At 35.5% G+C, this 26,218-nt stretch overlaps 1 protein-coding gene across 1 annotated transcript in view; it reads left to right on the forward strand.

Moving 5' to 3' along the window:
* Positions 1 to 26,218, forward strand: part of CACNA1D (calcium voltage-gated channel subunit alpha1 D) — a gene marked incomplete at its 5' end in the record, with an annotated part of 190,000 nt that overhangs the window by 61,949 nt on the left and 101,833 nt on the right. Inside the window, 5 exons of the mRNA XM_082768090.1 lie at positions 4,461 to 4,600; positions 8,874 to 9,016; positions 10,447 to 10,599; positions 11,923 to 12,119; positions 25,570 to 25,673. Coding sequence (XP_082624216.1) covers positions 4,461 to 4,600; positions 8,874 to 9,016; positions 10,447 to 10,599; positions 11,923 to 12,119; positions 25,570 to 25,673 — 737 coding nt within the window. The remainder of the gene's footprint in view (positions 1 to 4,460; positions 4,601 to 8,873; positions 9,017 to 10,446; positions 10,600 to 11,922; positions 12,120 to 25,569; positions 25,674 to 26,218) is intronic.

Below are 26,218 nucleotides of genomic sequence, written 5' to 3' on the forward strand. Positions count from 1 at the left end.
AGGAGATCTTTTCTTTGCTGGAGTTTGCAGTTTCTCAACATGGCTTTTGAACTAAGAGGCCCCAAAGTGCAGTAGCAGTGCAGCCTCACAGCACGGTGTAGAGTTAATTTCCCACAATTTGATGACCATGCTCTTCCCAATGCAGCCCAGTGTGCAATTTGTCTTACAATGAACACATATTTAACTTGGTGTCCACTGTGACTTTTGGGTCCTTTCTCACCCTGTGTTGAAGAATAAAATTATTCTACCCAAGGTTCAGAACTTTACACTTCTTTCTGAAATTCATGAATTTCTGTTGGTCCAGCTGTCAACGTTTCATATGGCTCCTCTGCTTTGGCACACACTGACTTCTCAGTTTTATTCATGCACTGCAATTAAGAATGCTCTGAGTGCAGAACTCAAGCTGCTGTTCAGATGTGGACATCCTGCGGTCTTGATCCGCACTAAATTTGTATTAGGTAGAACTACCCTGTGAACTTAGGGAGCAGGGTGCCAGTATGTATTTCTTCCTTTCATTCTTTCTTTTTGTTTTTAGGACTCTTTATACCTTTTCTAAAACTTCTGAGAATTCTATCTACCCTGCATGAGATTAATAATACCATTGTATGAACTAATTAAAACAAAATGACTAATAATGAAAAATTATCATAATGCCTTGCAAAAGCAAATTTACATCTTTTTTTTTCCATGTTAGTCTTTTAAGAACTAGATAAGCACAAAATAGTTAAGAATTTACTCATGAAAATAACTACCAAAAGTAAAATCACAGAATCACAGAATTTCTAGGTTGGAAGAGACCTCAAGGTCGTCGAGTCCAACCTCTGACCTAACACTAACAGTCCCCACTAAACCATATCCCTAAGCTCTACATCTAAACATCTTTTAAAGACTTCCAGGGATGGTGACTCCACCACTTCCCTGGGCAGCCTGTTCTAATGTCTAACAAAAGCACGTGCAGGGCTTTCCACTATCGTTAAACTAACAGAACTCTGCAGGAGAATATGCATGGTAAAAATAGAATTGATTTTCATCTCACTATATTTTTATGATATCGTTTTACAGAGATTGAAGCTTAGTTTCAGGGAAATACAATTTCAGATAGAAATAGCATAAACTGTAAGAACCCGTTCCTATGATTCCCACCTAAAAGCAGTCCCTTTGTTTTGTTAAAGATGGAGTTTGCAGGATCAGCTCATTGGTTGGGAAATAACTGTTAAATGAAAGTTTTCAATTCTCTTTAAAACAAACAAACAAACAACAACAAACTGAAATGAGTAGAGTCTTCCAATTCACATTGTTGAAGACAACAAGAGAGAAGAGAGAAGTAGCTTTTCTACCTTCTGGTAACAGATCTTGTGGAGGAGTCACAAGGGACTTGTCTGTGGCTGGTTAATTTCCTATCCAGAGCTCTGGCTTGCTTTGGAGTAGCCGTACTAATGCCTGTTTCCTTTCCGATTAGTGCCAACTGATACGGGTCTTCAGTGGGCCAGAACCCAGGACTTATCTTGGTCACACGCCATAGCTGTTTTTCTTTCATATTCCAGCATACTTTAAAAGAAAATAGCATAGGAAGGAGAAGTAGGATCCTGTTATGTTGACTCTAGAACAGATAGAACTTAAAAAAATAGTAGGATGAAAATAATATTCAATAATCATCTTTGGGGTCTACAGGCTAGAGGAAGATTTGAAAAATTGGAAGATAGGTGATGAACATGCTAAAAATGTGTATTCCACATGCCATATTTATCCATAACAAAAATGGTTCTTACTGGTGCTAAAATGTGATTTCCTTTTGTCTTGGCTGCTCTAAAATGCTTGTTTTCATAGTATTAACATTTTCCACCTCACTTGGAAGGTACACCTTCACAGTAATTGCACTGAAATTGCAATAGCGTTTTTCTCCCTGATCTGTTAACCGGAAATTGTAAGCCAGTGACAGTAAGACTTTGGGTTTAAAAAATGAGCTTGCCATGTATCACATATTGCTTGAACAGAATGTTTGCAATGCTGGTTAAGAACTAGGAAACAGTCCTGCTTCCACAGAAGGGAAATAAAATGTGCAGGAAGATGAGTGCTAAATGGATAGGATAGAGTTGTTAGATGTGAACTGTAATTCAAATGAACTGCTAGGGTACATGACTATTAAGCAAGTTTCACTGGGACTAGGACTGGTTCCTAGCCCAAATAACTGTAGAGCATTAAGACGTTCCAGGAAGGGGAGCAGTGAAGGGCAAAGATGGTTATTAGGGTGGAATCTGGTATGTTCATGGGCAGTATTAAATTGCATATTTCCTTATAATAACAATAGACTGGTTGTGGTGGCCCAGAAGGGTTGGTCCAGTCCTGCATTCCTTTCATGGTAAGAAGCTGGTGAAATTTGCATATATGAAGCTTCCTCACTTTTGTTTCATGTTGGTTTTTACTACTATGACTACTGATATGTATTCTGCCTATAGCAAATGCCAACCTAATATTTTTGTCTTCCTTATGTTGTCTTATATTATTTATCTTTCTATACTCGAGTTACAGACTCGTATGCAGGCAGATAGAAATAGCTGTTATTGTGGAATATATACATGGTAGGACTTGGTTGAATTTCAGCGTTTTTGCAGTATGGTTCTCAGACATGCTGATAATTCATATTATTGTATCATTGTAATTCATATTATTGTAGCATAGAAGGCACCTTGTGGTGCCTTCTAGCTAAAAAATTGTGATGGCTCTTGGTGCACAGAGCATTCACACTTCTGTGAGGCCACCTCACTCTTATCCTGTAATTGCTCCAGTTTATCAGTAATAAATTAATAGGTAAGTGGAAGGGACAATTTTGAAATACAAATTATGAAAACTAACTGGAGAAGGGTATCCATTAGTATCACTGGGCCAGAAGAACTCATGCAAAACAACATAGCTGAGGAGAAACTGCTTTGGGTGAAGATCTATAATGTTTATAAGCAGTATTTGGAGGGAAAATGCAGACATACGTGATTGAGATGAGCAGATCTTAGCTTCACATTAGGGAAACCCTTACCTCTCATAGTGATTCCAGGTTGCCACTTACTAGAAGTGGACTGGATTATGTGATTTATGGATAAGCTTCTACCATTTATTAATTCACTAATGTCAGATTTATAAAAGGATATATCATGTCCTGTACATAACCAACACTAAATGCCCTTTTCATGAGGAAAAGAAATCTGGCCCCTCGAATTCAGACTTGCACATGAGTTTATAAAAACCTTCCTTTTAAATTGTGAATGGACCGTGTTTGTTCTTTATTTGATTGTGTGTGAAAGTGTCAGGATGTATAACAAATAGCAAACACATAATTTTGTGTGTAATGTCTTTGCTGCATAGATGTTTGTAGTCCTTACTGAGCAATTATGGTCCATGTAATTAATGCTGTGTGTGGTAATAGTGAGCAACAGCCATGAGTGCTTGAACAAATAAAATAAAATAAAATAAAATAAAATAAAATCATTCTGTCTTGTATTCTTAGCTCTAATATTTACATAACAACAGGTAACAAAACAAATATTATACAAAGCAATGAAGTGATGAAAGTAAAAAGAAAAAAATGTGTTAATTGACCTGTTTTGATAGCAGTGATTTTTACAGTTTATCCAAATCAAATATGCTATTACTCTAGAAAGAAAAAGCCACAAAAATATTATCCAACTAGCTCTGAAAAGAGATTCAACGTATATGCTGGTTTAAAATGTGATCTTTGGTAAAAATGAAGATACTAATAATATTGTAAAAAAGTATTGAAGCAAATGTGAAGTTGGAATGTCAATGATGCAAGGTGGTGATATATTAAACTAAAATTTCTTCAACCATATTTGGATGATTTAAAGCAATAGTAGTGATGTGGAAGGAAGAATAAGTCAGTATAAACTTCCATGTAAAAAAGAAAAAGACGTAAGACAGTAGAATTAAATTAAGATCCTGCTAGATAGATTACAATAATTTTTTGAAGTTCCATAGTACATAATGACACTGTCTCAAACTCCCTTATTAGGTGAAACTCTGTCCTAATTAAATAAAGGCTGATGTGAAGAATAGTGAAAGTATACTTCTGCGTACCTTTTAAGGATGTTTCCAGGACCCTATTCTACAGAATTTTCTGGTTTTAATGAATATAAAGAATACTATTGATTGGGTACTAGGGTGGGACTATTTACATAAGTAAAGGCTCAGAGTGCTTCCATGTTTGCAGAACTGGAGTCTTTTTCTCTCGTGGAATGTGAAAACAGGAAATATCCCATGCAATTATATGATTATAACCTTGTCAGTGCAGCTATCATTAAATTCTGTGCAATTAAACCCACAAATAAACTGCCATGAAGAACTATATCTCCATAGTCCTGATCAATACAGTTTACCCTCTTACTGCAAATTGTAACTAGTAAAAGAGTTGCTAAATTACATTGTCTTTTATTGTACTTTGTCTTTTACAGGAAAAAGTAGAATATGCCTTCCTGATAATTTTTACAGTTGAAACATTTTTGAAGATTATAGCATATGGATTATTATTACACCCCAATGCGTATGTTAGAAATGGATGGAATTTACTGGATTTTGTAATAGTGGTAGTAGGGTAAGTAACTTATACTTTGTTATAAAAAGGCTTTAAAATCTTCTTTACAGTAAATTATATATAGGTTTGTTTGGCTGTGTATAAGGGCCTGAGATTGACATTTATTCTTTAAAACTATCAACTGATAGGAGTGAAGAATTCAAAACAAAGTTGTAAAAGTTTTCAGTGCTGTATTTGGCTGTAGGCTGTATTGCACCATCACTTTTATAGTAAATGTACCCATGGAATTCTGAGTTCTGTCAAACAGTTTGACCAGATGTTGTCAACCTTAGTTGTCCTGCAGAATCTTTTCCATCTGATTTTTCCTAGGTAAACTCCTGGTGTCTTTCAATATGATAGAGGTTTATTCATTTAGGTCCATGCACTGTTAAGTCATTTATTCATTTATACCTACACTGAGGTTACATGGAGTTCATTTATTCACCAAAGACCTCTGGGTGAACCCCATGTTCTGAAGTGAATGATAGCGGTGAGGGGAGTCGGAGTAACTGAGTGCTTCATTGAACTTCCTGGAATATGAGGAAAACTGGATGCTTCAGTACTTTGGTGTGCTGGACATTAGGCCCCAGATGTATTTGAGACTTGCCTGGGGAAGAATATGCATTAAAAATTCCTTTTTTTTTTTTTTTTTTTTTTTTTTTTCCCCAGTGCCTCTTGTTATATCGAGAAACTCTGAAGAGTTTGTTCCACTCCTCTGATAAGATGCTGCTCAGGCCTTGTTCAGGTTACACAAAAGTGGGGAGTGGAATGTCCCACATTCACATTATGCACCAGCTTAGGATATAGGAAGCACTGGGGGTGTTTTGTGTCAACAGTTGCGCTAGTTCATTAGAAGAGCCTACCTTCAGCTATCTAGGGAATTAATCTTGAGGCATATATTGTAATTATCTAAATATGACAGGATAATATTGTAAAAGGGAATTTCCGGTATTGTAGGTTTACTAAAAATGTTTATTGAAATGGAGAACATTATCTGTGTATAATTTTGTAGGTTGGGGCTGGCTAGCAAAGATGACCTTGGCATGCAATATGCCATTCTAACTTCATTTTAAGTTCAGACTGCATCAAGGCTTGCCTGTAATTGAAAAGGCTCAAGAGTTCATGAGCATACTGTTCTTATTCATGCCATTGCATTAAGTAAATTGATGCTAAGTAAAGAAATACGTGGTAAAGCACTATTAAATTTGGGGAAGTATTATGAAAGTGTGAATGATTTATAACTATTTGTTTCTGAGATAGTAAAAAAAAAAAAAAAAGTGTTGAGAAAATTGTATTTGGGCCAGCTGCTTGGCATTAAGGCAGTTTTGGTTAAGGACTAAAATTTGTATATAAATAGATTCTTCATCAGGCTAGGTCATTCTCAACAGATCGGCCTCTATGCCTGAAGGGGAAGCTTGGTGGGCAGGTGTGGAGACTATCACAGACAAAAACTTAATTCTCTTGCCAGGCGTCACTTGAATAGACCTCTTCTCTTTTGTCAAGTGACCACAGAGCTACAGTAACCCTGGAGCAGTCTAATTAACATGACCTCTATCTTTGGCTCTGTCCTAAATACATGATAACTGAAAAATTTTCCATTAACTCATAAAATATTCAGTGTTGAAGGCTAAATCTAGTTAGGTCAAATACACTGAACCCAGGGAAAATAAAAGAAGCAAAAAGGACTACATCTTACCAAATGCCTAAAATATCCTACTAAGATTTAAATTATAGCTCAAAACCCAAAACTTTCGCAGTATAAATTACTATGTACACTGCCGTCAGTCTACCTGGAAGACAAGATGGACCCTTCATAACATGTCAGGCACTGACAAAACAGTTTTAAGACAATTAGTTAAAAACCAAACAGAAAACAAAACAAAACAAAACAAAACAAACAAACAAAAAGATAAAATAACCCCCCCAAAACAAGCAAATATAAATAAGCAAACAAGAATGAATCCATTTATCTAACAGATACTTAAAATAAAAGCCTAGTGAGAAGTTGGTATTCATATATAATCCAAGATGGATATGGAATCACTTTTGGATGTGATTCTATTTGACTAGTTTCATCATGCAATTTCATTAGGTATTTTAATAGCTTTGAAAGAGTTGCTGTTATGTCCTATATTCAACATATAAGATGAAACATGCTTCATGTTCTTTTTCAGCAGAAACTGAAGCAGTCGTAATGCATAAATCTTAACAGTACCATAAGAAACCTCTACTGGCAAAAAGAAAGCATGCATACAGGCTTTTTCTCCAACATCAAATTTGGCATCTAAACTTTGATAAACTGTACAGGAGAATAACTGTATTTTTTAAGAGTAATAAAGGAGCTTGTTCCTTTTATACCTTAATGGCTTTAGACAATGGATATAAAATGACAGAGCAGTAGATACAGCTGTGAATGTCATGATTTCTCCTGTCTTTGTCATTCTCTGAAACCAGTCAGAGTATGAATTACTTTCTGAGCAGTCTACTACTTGCCTGTATTCTTTGCGGCATAATTTCAATGGATTTAAGTGAAAGAATAAGGGCCTAGTAGAAAGCTTTCATAGCGCTTTTGTTGTCCCTTTACCCCTTAAATCTTCTGAATGATACAAGGACTGACAGGCTGAAAACAGCTTCTCTTAATTTGGGATTTGATTCAGAAGTCTGTTGAACCAGGTCACCTTTGGAGCATGAACAGTCACTCTGCAGTCATTGATATGACTCATTTTCTTAGAAGTGTTCTGTTAAATTATGGGGCTGAATTAGGACCTGAAATATTAAACTTCAGGATTTCTCTAGGTGTTACAATAGATAGGTTGCTGGAATGGTGCTCACTCCAAGAGCTGTATGACGCTCTTTGTATGGGTTTCATTTGGGAAGAGAATAAGCAGAGTAGAGGTGGGAATGAACCTGTACAGGTCAGTTGCTTACTGGAAGAGGAGGAAGTCCTCATTTCTCTGCTTTGGTGTTGTGGTTTGACCTGGCAGGCAACTAACTATCCCACAGCTGTTCATTCACCCTCTGACCACCAGTGGGATGGGGGAGAGATTTGAGGAGAAAAAAAAAGTAAAAATCTTGTGGGTTGAGATAAAGACAGTTTCGTACGACAGAAAAGAAAGAGAAATAATAATAATCATAGTAATAATAATAATTTGTACAAAGCAGGTGATGCACAATGCAATTGCTCACCACCTGCTAACTGATGGCCAGCCTGTCCCTGAGAAGTGATTCCCTCCCCACCCCCTCCCTGCCTCAGTTGAATAATTCTCATCCTAAATCTAAAACTGAGCACCATACCAGCTACTGTGAGGAAAATTAACTCTATCCTATCTGAAACCAGGACATTTGGTCAAGTTATTAAATATTACATGTTTACTAGCAACTATCCAGCATAACAGCATTGTGAACTTTTCCTGATAAAGCCAAAAACCTACATATTTCAGGAGTCCTTTCTGAATGTGAAAGAAATTTCAGGATTACAAGACTATTGCCTTGAAAATCCATTTAGGAGAAGTGTGGTTTTGCAAGTACTGGACTATAGACCCTGCAAAGTATTGTTATGGCTTGCCTGGTCCATACTTGCAGTCTAGAAAACTATGGATCTGAAATGCAGGTCCAAACTAAAATAAGCCTAAGATTACTTTGCACTTCAAACAGTTGCATCGGTTTGAATTTTTGCTGGAAATGGGAAGGAAAACTGTTCTAATGAATGACTAGCTCATTTCTGCTGTGGAGAAATACAATATAATAAATGACTCATCTGGGAATATTTTTATACTCAAAGTTATTATGAGTAAGAAACAAATCATTTTGGTGTTATTAAATGTTAGACTCATTTTCAATATTTTTGTAATTGTTTTTTAATATATGCAGCTTTTGCTGACTGTATTTAGAATATTGAACTGCAGTGTCACTTGGAGTTTGTATATTCCACCAAAATTAAAACAGATGGTTTCTTGTGATTATCTATTTCATCTTCTAAAGAGAAGAGTACTTTTCCAAACCTTACAGCTATAAAATGTTGGAACAAAGAAAAATGGCAAAGTAGCTTCATTTATTTAAAAATAACAGAGGGTGTATACAAGCAGATTGCTAATTTATTGGATACTGTCATCATTATCTCAAGGGATTAGAAACTTTTGCACTTCATAACTCTTCCTGTCATGATTTAATGCATAAATATACCTCTCATTTTGACAGTTGAATGGCTTTTCAGAATTATTGGCAGTTCACGTAATTACCTTTGATTGCATGGTAAATGGATGGTGATGACCTAACCTTTCATCTCATTTTCTAGATTATTTAGTGTAATATTGGAACAATTAACCAAAGAAACAGAAGGTGGCAGCCACTCAGGTGGCAAACCTGGTGGTTTTGATGTCAAAGCCCTAAGAGCCTTTCGTGTATTGCGACCTCTCCGGCTTGTATCAGGAGTGCCCAGTAAGCACTTTTCCTTTTAATTCCATTGGAATGAGTGTTGTAACTGATCTGATTATTTAACTTTCATGTTCCAGACACTAACATAAATGAGATAATATTAAGTTGATTTTTGTTGTCTGGTTATATGTATAGAGTTAGCTTCAAGATGGATGATACACTATTTCAGTTTGAACAAAGGGTTGTGAATTCATTCAGTGTGTGATCTTCTTACACAGATCAATAAGCAGACGGGGAATACACTTCCCTTTTAGAAACTTTATATAAAAATGAATTACATGTTTAAATGCAAATACACTAGGAAATATATATATATATATATATATATATATAATTCCAAAGTCCTACACATCTGAAAATGTAGGTGGTCCTAAAATAGTTTATAAATTGGTAAGTGTATGCCAAAGCACATTACACATTTCATATTTCCTGCCCCCTCCAATGCACATGAATGCCTTCTGTTTATCTCAATATAACAGATAAATTAGGAAACTTGAAAAGTAGAACAAATTACTTAAAGAAAGCAATTGAATTTTATAACAATCCTTTCTGCTTTCTCTTCATGCATTATTAATTAGTGTAGCTATTTGGGCTGAATAAGAGGTTCATGACTTACAACTCAACTCTTCCCAGTACATTCAAATGAAGAAACCTAACGCTGTGTTTATTATTATCTCATACTCTGTTACATGTAAATGATTGTGATTGTATATTTTGGGCAAAAGAGCTTTACTGAAGAAAGAAGCAGTCTTATGAGATGCCAGAAAGGAAGTATTTTGAAATTAAAATGAGCCATATTTTATTCTTACCAGTACTGTAGCAACCTCAGTAGTCTGGCATTTACTCTTTTATAAGAACAAAATCTGGCTAAATTAAGGAGAAAAAACAAAAAAATGAAATAGTTCTGAAAGTGATGCAAGGGATGAATAACTAAAAAGTAAGATTCTTCAAAGTGAAAATATGTTTTCCCAGATAGCTATATGTTATCTCTCCGGACCAAAAATACAGTTCTGCAACTGCCTGTGTACAATTTCTCTGGACTTGTCACAAAGTTGTGGTTGTAGCACAGGACTTTTAAAAGGTCATATAAAATAAAGCCACATGCTGACTACAAGCCTTTTCTTTCAGAAAAAAAAAAAAAAAAAGTGGAGCAAACAAAAAAAAAATCATGTAAATTATTGAATATCAAGCATTGGCTTCAGTGATATAACCTTTGTTAACAGAATAAATAATTAGGCTTTGACACAAAACTTTAGATTCTTATGGAGTAAATTATGTTGCAGTAATGTTTTGTAGTTCTGAGCAGAAGATTTTTTTTTAACTGATGGTCTACATGCCTGTATCATTAATTTCTAATAATGTATAATTATAGAAGTTTTGGTAAGGCAAGGCATAGAAATCTGGCTCATATCTTGTATCTTCTTTTCTTTTAGGTTTACAAGTTGTCCTGAACTCCATTATAAAAGCCATGGTTCCCCTGCTCCATATTGCCCTTTTGGTATTGTTTGTAATCATAATCTATGCTATTATAGGATTGGAACTTTTTATTGGAAAAATGCACAAATCTTGTTTTCTTATTGATTCAGGTAAGTCATGAAACTGCTGACTAAAATAAGGGATCAGTTCTGTTCTCTTTCAAGTCTGTGGGATTTCAGTTTGAAATAGAATGGGCCAAAGTACTAAAACTGTTTCAACCCTGATTTTTAGTGATCAATAATTTTAGGAAAAGTTCCTTAAATTTAAAAAACAACAGCAGCAACAACAACAAATAAATCACCAACAAAACAAACAAACAAAAAACAAACCTAACACTACCTCCACCACCAATATGCAAAACAGTTAGAGACAAGAACATGTTCTGAATAGTATTTTGTGTCTGAAATGTCTAACTGAAATGTCATTATTGAAAATAGTAAGGGTGACTATCCACAAGGGACAACTTAATAGTATTCTGAGCCTTTGATTACTAAAAGCTATCTAGTCCCAGGGAAGAGGTACCCTCTTGAGATGACAATCTGGCAGTGTCTCTCCTTCAGAATTTTGGGTGGAGTGACAAGAAGCGCAGTTCTAAGAATAATAATAAAAGAAAATAGTGTTCCTCCACTCGTGTGGATTGAAATGATGCAATGAAAGTGTTTCTTAGAGTTTTAAAGGACTGACCTGGGACTCCTGGTGGAAAGTAGATTAACCATGAGTTGGCAATGTGCACTTGTGGCCAAGAAGGCCAATGGTATCCTGGGCTGCATTAGAAAGAGTGTTGCCAACAGGTTGAGGGTATCTCCTTCTCTGGAGATATTCAAAACCTGCATGAATGGGATCCTGTGCAGTGTGCTCTGGGTGACACTGCTTGGCAGGGGGTTGGACCAGATGATCATCAGAGGTCACTTTCATCCTCAACCATTCTGTGATTCTGTGATCATCATGAGGGAGAGATGCATCTGATGGCTAAGGGTATGTTTTGTTACCTAAGCAATGAAGTAAACTATATGTAGAAATTAGTCCAGGATGTGTCCTTGGTGGTACATGTGTTAGTAGGAAGGGAAGAAAGAGTAAAGATGATGGAAAAAAAACATCACTATGGTGAGATTCAAAAAAGATATAGTGCATTTGTACAACTGTAAATATGAACATGCATTATTTTTTTCCTATTGCTAAATGGCTTGAGCTATGTTATGTGTTCAGTTTTTATTAAACTATTTTAAGAGCCCATATGTGAGAGCAACTAACAGCTCTAAAGTTTCCATGGGCTCACTTTCTCAACATTTGATATCTGCATTTACCATCTAACAGGATTGATACTGCTTCACATAGAATTAATTCAAAAAACTTTGAGAACTTCTGATTTTAACCTTAGCTTCTGAAATATCTTTTTTTTTTTTTTCTTTTTTGGGGGGGGGGTCAATTTTCAGATATACTAGTTGAAGAAGATCCAGCACCTTGTGCATTCTCAGGGAATGGACGTCAGTGTGTCATGAATGGCACTGAATGTAAGGGTGGATGGGTTGGACCAAATGGAGGCATAACAAACTTTGATAATTTTGCATTTGCAATGTTGACTGTATTCCAGTGTATAACCATGGAAGGATGGACTGATGTATTATACTGGGTAAGTAGCTTCATAAATCAAATGAGAAATAAGCTGTTTTACAATACCACAAGCAAGAAATTTTTGAGAGTTTTACAGGAGAGGAGCTTAGCTGCATACTTCTTAAAGTCACAGAACCATGTTGGATTCCTCAGTCTAAGAAGACATTTTAGAAATGAATTTATTCATTGCTTGTTTGATCGTTTTTCCTATTCCATTTGTATAAATGTAATATCCCATTTATGTCCTTTGGACTAACATTTTTTCATGCAAGTCTGCAGTTTTTAAGCATGTCTTTTCTGATTAAGCTTAAGAGCTCTCTTTTTGCAGTATTTCTGCAAAGTATTTTGCAATATTAACATAAATTAGACCAAAACAAGCTCTCAGCTGTCATTGCTTGCTTTGGGGACTGCAAACCATTTGATAAACATTCAAAAACAACAAATCACAAGAATTGTGAGCCTGACATTGTCTCTGTGGAAGCAGCAAAAGGTATTCAAAATCATAGCTTTGTAAAGTCCCACCTTTAAATGCTACTCTAACATTAAATATGGAAGCTCTGCAATTTTAGAACATAAATAGGCATCTGGACACAGACTAGAAAATGAGATACTCTTTTTCCAAATTTCATAGATGAGAATGGAGAAAAAAAAAACACACATTTTTTAAATGAATAGGGTCAGGTAGTGTTTCTCTGCCTCAACCCTATTCCAGTCAAAGAACATTATGTTCCTATGTGAATATGTAAGCATCTACATATTTGGCATGAATGACTTGTCCAAGGTCATTCAAAAGTCTGTGACAGAACCTGCCTACCATAGGTGCTGAAAATCATTGAGAGTATTCTGTAGTTCTTGATACTCAGCAGTAAGTCTTTGCAGCAATTAGGACCTTGTGGCAACTTTAACAGTTTGAATATCGGAAATTTTCATGAATGAAGAAAACTGAGTGCTAATAAGGATCATTATTAGAAAGCTGTTGAAAACAGACAAGCTATCTCAAGACGTATATTTTTGGAACTTTATTCTGTGTTATTTTGTTCACAGCAGCCCTAAAATTCGGATTGCCCTAAAATTTGGCCAAAAGGGGGTTATTTACTAATAGAGAATCTTCTGTGGAGTATCGGATGCAATTAAGGATAAAGCATTACTCAGTGAATGAAAACTTTGTGGTCATTTGTTGCAAATCAAGGTGAAATACATTGTTGCAAAGAACACCTGTGTGTGTTGTCTCAGATGACAATTTGTGATACAAGAATCTATAAAGAAAGATGTTTTTAAGATGTTGTCACTGTTAAAAATAATTAAGATGGTAAGATGGCATTCTTTTTGGACTGCAAGGCAAACAAGTTGACCAAATAGGAATCTATGCTTTCACTATCAGTTGTCAGGGATATAAAGTTGGCTATAAACGTGCAAGCTTTCAGTAGTAAAGAGCCTAACAATAATGCAGAACTATACATGGGCTAATTTATTGTTTCTCATGGTGTAGATATATGCTTTTTGGGTTTTGCTCTCCAACTCTTAATTTTCTGAGAGACTGTGTCAGTGTAGAGTTAGTATGTGCTTTATACGATCTGTGTTCATGATGATGATAGTTATTTTTATCCCTCCTGAGAGAAAAGGGAAGGTTTGCTATGATTTTCTATTAAAAAAATAGACATTTACCATTATTCAAAGCAAAAGTATGCTTGCATTTTCATACTTGATAATTACACTGTCATCATTTTTTTCAAAGAAAATTAGCAATAAAAGTAATGGAGTTTACTGTATTTGGACTATGATTGTTAAGAAAAAAAAAAAAAAGATATAGAAAAGAATTTAAGCTGAGTGGCCTATTAAATTTTCCCCTGAGAATTAATGAGCTAATTGATCAGATGTATCCTAAGATTTTTTTTTTAAAGTCTCCATTGACAGCACAAAAACCCTATAACACGAAAATAGGATGCTGTGAAAGTTGTCATGGTCAGACAATTTCAAAATCAAAGCATAAGAAAAATTGAAATTCAAAAAAAAAGAAAACTGCACGTTATTTTTTTTGTTTCTCCATAATGACTTCCCAAAGCCAAAGTTATTTACACGAATCATAAATCTCAGTTTTAATTTTATTACAAATGATACTGGGGTTGTTAGCAAGAGAAGCAAACATTTGATCTAGTGGAATACAATCAAAGCCAGATATTCAGATGGCTTTGGAATCTGTCTTAACTGTTGTTTTATATAATTAAATTATAGATCTAGGTTCTTTCTATCTGTATATTAATGAATTGTGCAATGTCAAGCTGAAATTATTTGTTGCAGACAGAAGAAATGACCATTTACATGTTTTACTCTTACCACTTGATTAGCCTGATTTAGCTGTTATTAGCTAAAAATTCAAAAATATTTTGTTTTAATCACAAAATGAAAACAAGATTACACGAGGTTGTGCTAAAAATGTCCAAACAGTTTAAGGAAAGCACTACTGATACAAGTGTACATGTTTAAGAGGTTAGTTTTTGCTTAGAAATCTATTGATAAGAGCCAGACTGAATGAGTTTTATACAAAACATAAACACAATAAAATAAAATAAAATAAAATAAAAACACAAATATTAGAAACTGCACAAAATTCTGATTTCCACTTGTTCACTGTGTGAACTGTAAACTTAACTATGTAGGGTTATCTTGCTAGCATGTGTAAGCTGAGTGGGTGAAATATGTGCAGTATTTTGCATCATGTTATGTGGCATTCTGTTAGCAAAAATGACAGCTGAAAATGACAGCTTCCAGTAACACTCACTAGCACAGCTCGTTATCACCTGGTTAACAACAGTAAACTCTGCTTAAAAATTCCCCATGCAACGACAGTGATTTTTCTCTTACACATATTTATTATAAAATAAGGGTTTGATCCTGCTACTGCTAGGCATTCTTCCCATCGGGTTGAGTCACCTGGACATCCTGCTGCTCACCAGTTTTCCATCTGACTACTATTTTTACAGTTTTTTGGCCACTTAGTTTTCTCTAGCTTATGTGTGACCCACTGGCTGGCATATATTACCTACTTCATCCACTAAAACCGTGACTCCTTAGTGCCAAATTCTAGTCTGAACTGTAAAGGTTAAGGGGTAGTGTCCTTTTTTATACCAGCCACTGCAGCATGTTTTCCCAAATTATGTAATGTGTTTGTGGCTGCACATCTGTACATCTTCTCCATTTGCTCTCCAGCTCAAGTTAAGGCTTACTCTATTAGATTTGGATCCCTGTGCAGTCCTTGTTATTGGCAAAGTGGCAGCTTCTGTCTGCACAAGGTTTTAATGCCCTGGCTCACGTTCTAAAGCTGAGAGCACAGTATTCTTTGCCCCAGCTTCAATTTATGTCAGTAAGCACTCAATAATTACAAAATGCAAGTCTGCATTTGCCTAACTGGCTCAAGACTTTTTTTGCATGTCTTTGGAGCATCCAGATTTTTAGTCTATTAATGGAAAACATGTATTTTGTAAATTGCTTTTTTGTTTTTAACTCTTTCACTTGATTTTTAGGAATACACATAATGAGCAGTGATACTTGCCAGTACAATCCCCAATTTTCCTGTCAATACCAAAATTGTCACGTTTAATAAAGTGATCTTCATGTTTTTACCATAGCAAAGTTAGGTGAGCTACTACACTTCAACAATCTACACTGATACTACTGTAAATTGAACTAGAGCAGGGCATGGACTCTGTGAAACAAACTGCTTTGCGTGGTGGGTTGCCAGCACAGGTCATTCAATCATGGAGCAACTGCATTAGCAACTATTGAACTTTACTAAGTCAACCTTATGGACAGGATTGGAATTGGTAGCTCAAATATTAACACCTCATCAGTGCTCTGGCACATAGCTAGCACCATTCACACTGACCTAAAGATTTTTGGGACTGAAGCTTGGATACAGTGTAAACTGAAATTGCTGAATAATGGTATGTATCTTTTTTTTTTTTTTTTTTGCATATTAATACAAGTACTGATATTTTAACAAGGTATTCTCTCACAGTTTCATGTTTAAAATGAACAATTCATTAACTGAATATCTAAGCATTCTAAAATATATCTAAAACTTTGATCAGGTTAAAGGAAAGGGATGCCAGGGTATTTTTTTAACATGCCCTTTACTAACATGTCAACTTTTAGAAACTATATCCTTTACTAATGTTTGACAATAACATCAAATAATATTTCATAATTCCTCTGCTTTTATAACAAAAAGAAGTGTGCACTTAATTTCTAAAGGAAGGAACAGGTTTCTAAGTTTTATATTCCCTAACATCCTCCTTGAAGCGTACTGGGACACTTGAAGAAAACCAATCATTTTTGCAATATGGTCTGTTTAGGCTGCACTGCACTTTTGTGTATGTCTAGTGTTCAGATGTCTACATGGCCGTTGCACTAATATAACTGGGAGTAACATATCTTGAGACAGAAAAAAAATAATCAATATTTCTTTAAATATATTTCCATTACAAAGTAAAATCAGGCAATCTTCTAATCATGCCACTTTTTATAATGTTCCTAGTTCAAGAATCTTAGAGGATAACTTACTGAGAGGTATTATAAGAGGATATAACATACTTGAGACCAATTGGTGTACAACCAAAGATTTTTCTGGAACACAACAAAATATCTTGTAAATGTATCTCACAAGAGAATCCCTTGGCTCTGGCACAAAATGTATTATTAGTTCATAAACAAAAAGTCACAGTGTGTTTGAGGTATTATCAAAACTGTCATCAGAGTGCTGAGAAGGAATCTGTTAAAAAATAAAATTTTGGCCAACAGTCAAGTAAGCAATGATACTCTAGAGCTTTGAATCGGATAATATAATAAACCATTGGGAAAGAACTACATAGGGTGATTGAAGTCATACTAGTTACATTACCGCTGCAGATATGGAAGGCACATTTTAGCATCCAAACAATACTTGGCAGTGACAAATTTCAGCTTAGTATGAGAAGTAAAAGGATGCTTGACAGCTTTTTGTCCTTTGTATGTGAGCTGCAAATATTTGGCAGTGTTAAAAACTGTGAGGAATAAGCAAGAAAAATCTTTAAAAAACTTTATTTCACCCTTTTATTTGCCTTAAATGTACTAAAGATAGCTTAATGCTGTTTTCCTAGCATCATTCAGCACCACTCACAGGTCATCTAAGGGAGACGCTTCAGTGAAACAAGGCAGTTCATCCCCAAAGACATCGATGTGCTGGCTGCAGAGTGCTCCCGGCATCTGATGACTACATAGCCAGAAATTTAACACATGATATCCAGCTGGAGAGAGAATGGTAGAAATTTTGGATGACAATATTAATATACTGCACAAATCGTACTTAAGAGCCAAGGATGGCAGGCAGGATTTTTTTGAATTCGTGTGTTAATCACTTGAATCCAATTTCCTGTCAAAATCTAGCTTAACACTTTTTCCCCTTGCCCTGCCCTTTTAGGTAATGATTTGGACTACTTGATCATGTCATTTAGGTGTAAGAAAGCTCAGAATCAACCAATTTTAGATAGCAAAGAGATGTGGTTTAAATAACGAGTAAGTTAGAAACCTCAGAAAGAAAATGGAATGATCAAATTCAGACCTACAGAGATACCAAGCCAGGGAATATGTGTATTAACAAGTTTGAATTAGCATTAAAAGGGATGATCATATAATTTTTCTCAAACGAACAGCTTATCACAACCCACCTGAGGAGGATTTTAAACTACCTCCAATGGAAATATTGTTCCCATGCATTGAACCTGATTTACTTTGACAAGACATCTAGTATCTCAGTCTTAGCTGACTGCTGACCAGTACTGCAGTCAAAGCATGGAACTAATTTCTTGTCACACATCATTGCAAATACTCAAAAGAAAGTATTTCTTCTCCCCAGACAGTTTAAATTAAACAGAGAGAACTGGATTAGAAGTAGGCTTTACTTTAGGTAGTGCTGAGGACTCCACTGATTGAGGCTACAATTTCCTCAAAAGAATTGCTACCAGAAGCAAAAAATCATTTTAAAACAATCCCAGTTCCCAGACTGTCCCAGGATAACAGTTAAGTTGATAAATTCAGATCTACTGTGAGTACTGTTTATTTGTTCATATGTTCACTACATTAACTAAGGTAACAGTTACACATCATTAATCCAATAGACCTGTGCGGTGTCGAGAGTTGGACTTGATGATCCTTAAGGGTCCCTTCCAACTCAGGATATTCTATGATTCTATGATTCTATGATTCAAATAATACATGCTATTATGCTTATTATGCTTGCATTTTTTTTTAATTTTTTTTTTGCACTTAGCATATAGGAAAATACTAAATACATGCAATTATTTTATCACATTTTATGGATTAAATGTTGCTAGCATAGCAGATTTGAAAATAAGAAAGATATTTGGTACCTACCTCCAAAGTAGACACCACTACCCTTCGTATTTTAATACATTGCAGCTTAAAATTGAAAAATAAATAATTTTCATCACATTCATTCATCCATTCAAAAAACAAAACTAAACAAACAAACAAACAAACAAATACACATTTTTTTATCCCTTAGGTTTAACAAAATACATCAGTAGATAGGTTTTACAAAATTATGTGAAATTAGTCTGGGCAATATGGATAAATATATAGAAGCAGTAATGAATTTTGTTAATCTTAAATTAATATGCTGCTGCAACCAATGAAAGAATCATATCCTTCTGTTTTGCTATACCTGGAAAATATGGATTTTGTTAAACCTGGTAGAATCATAGTTTTATTTCCACTGATCCAATAGGAAAACTTCTCTGGATTACTAAAATGGAGAGAGGCAGTACTCTCCATTTTGTTACAGTGATGTGAATCTGCTCTGCCACCGATGGAGTCTGCTGCAAAAGTGTTTCAACTTGGGTTAGCTACCTGAAAAAGAAGTAATTTCTTAGCAAACAATCACATTTGACATCTAGGCTTTTTCTTCTTCTCCCCAGCCAAAGACAGTAAGCTGATTAATGAAATACCATCAACAGTAATTAGCTAAAATAGTATTAGGTGCTGAATGAAAAAAAAAAAAAAAAAAAAAAGACTCACATCTAAACTTATTTCTAACCAATATTAGTATTAGAAAAAATAGTTTTTAGCAATTAGCTTTGAATAATAGATGCTTTATGTGACTACCTAACCTATACACTTCAATAGCTAATAATAAATAAAATTAACAAAAGGTAGAACCTGAGATCTGTTCAGACAGATCAAAGCAAATCAATGCAAAAGAAGACATGCCATACAAGTTGGGGTTTAACTTGAAAGGGTCACCTATGTATGTACTGTAGGGTAACTTTATAGAATGGTTTACATACAGAAGATGGAGGCCAAATTTAGAGGTGATAAAGTAATTATAAGGCTGTCTGGGTGCTGTAACAACTTTTTGTCCTTCCAGGAGATGTATTTCTTTTTAGCCTGCCTTAATGCCTGAGCCATGGAATTCTGTTTTCCAGTTGTTCTTGTGCTGAGATGCTTAACAGTGCAGTGGTCTCTGATTTCACACCCCACATGCATCACTCAGCATGTATCTGTGTCAGTGGTGTACCAAAGCTGAGTCTGTCCAACCAGGAGAATGTCAGGGAAATCTATGCTTTAATGGCAGAACCCAGGGAAGATTGAAGATAAAATTACATGCTTTCACAAGCTAGCCTGGAGGCTGCTATGCTTTGAGCACAGCCTGTTTTAAGTAAGCTTTAAGTTAACTCCACTTCAGCCAAGAATATCCCTGGACACAACCTTTGAAGCTAGTAGGCTTTGAAAATATGTCTGGTGTGCTTTAAAATGAGTAGAATAAATAGTTTGTGATATGAGATTTGTGAACCTACAGTGTATGCTTCAGAGAAGGCAGGATTAGTCGCATTTCACAAAACACTAATTTCTGAGGTATTTTTACACCCTTCAAGAGACTTAATAGTTTTCAAGATGATTAGATAGGTTCTAGGTAACAATAAATAAACACACTGATTGTGTCCATTAGAATGTTATGAAAGGAGAAAAGTAAAATTGGAAAATAAGATACTTAAGAAATTAAATGAGTCTGAAACATAATGGAAAATAATTCAAAATAGCTTCATGCTTCAGCGCAATGCATTTTTAATGGTATAAATGCAGAATTAGAGGCATTACTGCACAGCTTTATCATTATCCTCCAGTTAGGGCTTCGATTAATCAATAAATACAAAAAGCTTGCCGCATTTTTTGGTAAACTAGTGAAAGCTTTTCAGGAAATTAAGGCCTTGATTGCATATGGGGATTTTACTTATAATTACCACAGATAGGGATAGATGAGATATTTTAATGATTTCTAATTTATGTTATAGATTGGGGTGTGCCATCTGCTGCTATGTAATGTTTTTTTCTGTGCTGTAAATTTGGCATGCTCCTGGTATCACTTCAGAAACTTTGTCCCTGAACATCTACACTGCATTGTATGACAGCTGACTCCAACTACAGCACAACTAACAAGATAATTCACCCCCAATGGACAGATGAGGCAGTTTCAGATGGTACCAGGTTTGTCTCATCAGATCAATTGTTCAAGACTTTGTAGGCATATGCTCACAAATATATGCATATGAATCACGGAATCACAGAATTTCTAGGAAGAGACCTCAAGATCATCAAGTCCAACCTCTGACCTAACGCTAGCAGTCCCCACTAAACCATATTCCTAAGCTCTACATCTAAACGTCTTTTGAAGACTTCCAGGGATGGTGACTCCACCACTTCCCTGGGCAGCCTGTTCCAATGCCTAACAACCCTTTCGGTAAAGAAGTTCTTCCTAACATCTAACCTAAAACTCCCCTGGCGCAACTTAAGCCCATTCCCCCTCGTCCTGTCACCAGGCACGTGGGAGAACAGACCAACCCCCACCTCGCTACAGCCTCCCTTGAGGTACCTGTAGAGAGCGATAAGGTCGCCCCTGAGCCTCCTCTTCTCCAGGCTGAACAAGCCCAGCTCTCTCAGCCGCTCCTCGTAGGACTTGTTCTCCAGGCCCCTCACCAGCTTTGTCGCCCTTCTCTGCACCCGCTCAAGCACCTGCATGTCCTTCTTGTAGCGAGGGGCCCAAAACTGAACACAGTACTCAAGGTGCGGCCTCACCAGAGCTGAGTACAGGGGGACGAACACCTCCCTAGCCCTGCTGGTCACACTGTTTCTTATGCAAGCCATGATGCTGTTGGCCTTCTTGGCCACCTGAGCACACTGCTGGCTCATATTCAGCTGACTATCCACCATCATTCCCAGGTCCTTCTCTGCCTGGCAGCTCTCCAACTATTCCTCTCCCAGCCTGTAGCTCTGCTTGGGGTTATTGCGCCCCAGGTGCAGGACCTGGCACTTGGCCTTGTTGAACTTCATACAGTTGACCTCAGCCCATCGGTGCAGCCTATCCAGATCCTCCTGCAGAGTTTTCCTACCCTCAAGCAGATCGACACACGCACCTAACTTGGTGTCATCTGCGAACTTACTGAATGTAATATGAATATATGACTATATGAATATGAATATATGAATATATAATGTAATATGAATATATTAATTTAGTGTAATATATATATATATAATATTTTATCCTCTACCAATTTGACTTGCACAGAGTAACTTGTCTCCAGATCTGGTAGTATCAACAGATCAAGTATCAAAATGGTTCCTTTTACAGGGACTTTAAAGCAGTTAGTTCCTGCGTCACCATGAAAAGGATTGGGAGAGCTTCAGAGTTTAGTTCAAATGTTATTTTCAAAGCTGTTCAAGCATACAACATAAGAACTCTAATGTAGTGTCTGTATGAAAGGCTGAAAATGTCAGAATGTAGCCAAAAAAAGCATCTCTGGTTAAAAAAAAAAAAAAAAAAAAGGGCATTTTTAAACAGTTATCTAACTGAATAGTAATGCATCTACCATTATAGTGAAATGTAATTAAGTGATAAGAAAAACACTCACTTTGTCCTTCATATCGTCCTTCATCTTGTCTGTCCTCTGGATGATGTGATGGACAAATTAATTAGAGCTAAAATCAAAACATTATGTCTAGATCTGGAAAATGGTACAAAGAAGGGCAGGAAGAATGGCACTTGGCAAGTGTCTTTGTGATAGGTTTTATGGATGCTAAAAGCTTAATGGCTCCAAAAAGAGATGGGACAAGTCCATTGAGAGCCACTAGGTTTGATGGCTGCTCTAGGCGGCTATATTTCTGAGCCACAGAGAGTGGGGGTCTTGTAAGACTTTTTACTAAGGATTTGAGATCTGATAGCTCCTGGATTTCCTGATGCCGTTGTAGCATTATTTAGGGGCATTTATGTTTCTTAGTTGCAACTTCCAATAGGTCTGGAATTTGTGTCTTTTAACTCCTATATCTGGACTTTGTGTGAGAATTTAGTATCAATGCTTTCAATTGAAAAAAAAAATCATTTCAGAGGATGGAGATTCTTTTGTGTATATATTACCAATACTCTGCCTCCATCATTAGTCAGAGTACAAATTGACTCTTCTAATCTTTCTGTAATTGAAAGTTATGAAAAATGCCACTTGACATGCACGAAATGAGCAGTAAAGTTTTCCAGATGGAAAGGTCTTCTTTACACGCTTTCATCTCTGGTATTAATGCAATCGGAAATATTATTTCATGAATAGAAATTACAGTATGTTACTTAAAAAGAGTTTGTTTCTAGATTTAAATGGTAAAATTGTATAGAAGCAGTTTCATGCTGTTGATTTTAGGAATTAGTACCAACCTGTTCTAGTGGAATATGGGTTCCTGACTAAGGATTGCTTTTGGATTAGTTCAGCATCTGCCCAAACCAAAACATTTCTTCTGGTGCTGGTTAACTGCAGTTTCCAGGTTTCATATCACAGGACATTAGTCCTAGATAGATTAGCCTGAAATACTGGGTTTAGAATCAAACTGCATAAATTAGAAGGATTTCTTTTTATACATTGCTCTAAAGTGAATGAAGGATATGCAAATCACAGCTGTGTGTGCTAATAGAGCCTTTATGACAGACCATGGAAATTTAAGCTTTGTATATGGGTTACTAAGCTAGCACAATGCCTGGCTTCTTGGATACATCCTCCCTAGCAAAAAGAATGTATCAGGTTAGGTTACAATGATTACCAGAGCACTTCTTTTCCTCATATCTTTTGTTATCTTTTATCTTTCTTAAAATGTAATTGCAATTTCAGGTTTTTCAAAATGATTTATAGCAGGAAAACATTGACATCAGCACCAGATGAATTTATGCCCTCACTCTGAACTCTGGTAACTTGCAAAATACTGTGTGCAAATGGTATAGTTAAGTTGGATACAAAACTCATTTGCAAGTACTTGAAGTTCAGACAAAATGTTGGCTCTTACACACTCTTGTTAGAAACCATCTTTGCCTGATCTGTATTATGTGAATCATTTCTATGAAGGAAACTCAATTCTGAAGTAATAAAATAATTACTAAGTATGCAATTAAAAAATAAAATAAAATAACTGAGTACATTTGATTCCTAAACTTCAAGGCCAGATGCTTATAGTTGAAAGAAGGTGCAAAGGGCAACACACACTGGAACAAAGAAGAAATTCAGTATCAGCAGTAGGGCATTTTCTTAAATACTTAGCTCTCTTTTGCTGCTAAGACTGCTCAAAGGAGCGGACTCACACTGAGGAAACAGGCACAGATGATAAACTATCAGTCCCCTTAGCTTAGGTGCCTACCATGCTAAGTATTGCTAAAAGTACTGCACAGAAAAGTATTGCACAGGAGATTGAGTTGAAGTAGGTCAGTGTAATGGCAGCATTATGAAAGATTTTATTTCCCACATGAATAAGATGTAGCAGAACTGGACCATGGAAACTTGAAATCTTTTAAAATTGAAGCCAAAGATCCTAGCCTTTCAGAATGGCTGTAACTCTTCTCCATTTTAATTTCTCTAAAATATTGCTTTATTGAAATTAAAAGGAAAAAAAATCCAAATCAAGTATATAACTTGCATTTTTAAATCTTTTTTTTTACATATACTATCAAGTAAGTGATTGTATATTACTCTTTTGGTAATTTTGGAAGTTCCAGTTAGTATAAAATGGTATTACTGCAGATCACTAGTGAAGAAAAGTGCCTGTGGGCCTTAACCTGCAAAGACTTAATGCATGTGCTTGCATCTAGCTATCCATTGGAGTGCCTTGCAGAAACTTAGACTACAACAAATTTTTAAAAGATAGAGAAAAAAAAAGAAAAAAAAAAAGCAAAGTACACCTTGAAAACCTTTTGTTCCCATGCTTTATATGGGATTGTGTCCATTCCAACAGAGATGTTAGTGACGTGATTTAAAATGGACTGTCTATAGAGCTCAAAGCCTAATCACAAGTTTCAGATGCGACAGACAGACATACAACAGCATTCACAAAGAGAAAAAGGTTTGCCCAAAAATCGTTATACATTGCCATATCTAGTCCTGAATCCTCATGGATTTTTATTTTGTCTGATGAATCTTTATGGCCAAAAAGCATCTCAAGAAGAACGTAGTGCAAACCTGTCAGTATACACAAAAAAGCCAGAATAATTCTTCTCCCATAAGAGAAATTTCCAAGAAGCTGCAAGTCAGAATTGCTTTTTTATAACTTCATGTCTCTTTACACCTGAATGATAGATAAAATAAGCATTTCCCTGTGTTTTAAAGTATCTTTTATTTTCTGAACAGTTCTTAGTTTTCCCTGGATATGTTTCTTGAATCCATCTCATAGGATTGCTAAAAATAACAATGGAAAAGATAGATTTGTAGAAAAATTTGTGTGTACCTATAAATAGTGTGTCTGAAGTTCAGTAACTTCAACCTTATTGTTTCTGGAATATTTCCATGTTTCTGCTATGTTTTAAAATTTGATTTCAGGTTTTAATTTTCATAAAAGTGTTCACGTTTTTTCAAGTATCTGACTGCATCCAGCTGTAGTATTTCAGGGAAAAAGTATTGAAATTCAATTTTGCAGAAAAAAATAATATTGCTTGTCCTGCTGAGATACATGTTACTGTTTACTTTCTCAGAGGATCATTCATGTAGTTAGGATATATATGAATTAAAAATCCTAGTATTTCAATGCACTTTGTAAACATCTTTTAATTTAATGAGATCTGAAATTTACCATTTTAGGTATTAAAGAATTAATGTTATTAATGTTATAGTGCTCTATTTGTATGTTTGATAGTATTTTTGATCTGAAGGCTAGGTTCACTCAGTACTTTCTCCTAGAATATGTATTATGACTGCAAATTGATGTGGCCAGTGCCTTTTTTCTTATATTATTCTCCTTTGATAATTGCTGCAGGAATGCATAGAATGCTGTCTCATCTGAATGACTGAATTCTGTTTAGAATGCTGTCTCATCTGAATGATTAAATTCTGTTTCTCTGACTCTTCATTGCTATTACTATAGTGATCTACTCTATAAGATCATCTTATTTCTTGCAGATGAATGATGCTATGGGATTTGAATTGCCATGGGTGTATTTTGTCAGTCTCGTCATCTTTGGGTCATTTTTCGTACTAAATCTTGTTCTTGGTGTATTGAGCGGGTAAGCATACACCTTTTTTATCATGAAGGCAGAGTCCTGAATTCAGTTGCCATGAACACACAGGTTATCTTATACAGGTGAGACTTCAGTTGCAATGACATTTTATTTTTTTCAATTAAATTTCTATTTTTTCTCTTCTAATTTTGAACAGAAGGAGTTTTCTGTAGCTTTCATAAAAAATACCAAATAAAAAATCAGAATTCAGACATACCAGTATATATATATATATGTCTATATTTGTGGCAAAAGTATGAGAAGAACTAAAAATTCTCCTGCACTTATTTAAATATGTTATTTTAATTCAGCTTCTGCAGCATCACATTTGCAATATAATTTGGGTAAGTAAATAAATTAAACAAAAGTTTCTTGCTTTTAAGAACTGAATAAGCCCTAAACTTTCAGTGTTAACACCTACGTGATCTGGCAGCTGCAAAAAAGGACTCTGCTGTTTAATGAATGACTGAATCATAACTTATTTCCTTGCATTTTACAGGTAAATGATGCAATAGGATGTGAATGGCCATGGATCTATTTTGTTAGTCTTA

Source organism: Aythya marila, assembly GCF_965140915.1.
Source record: "Aythya marila genome assembly, chromosome: 10".
In the NCBI taxonomy this organism is placed as follows: domain Eukaryota; kingdom Metazoa; phylum Chordata; class Aves; order Anseriformes; family Anatidae; genus Aythya; species Aythya marila.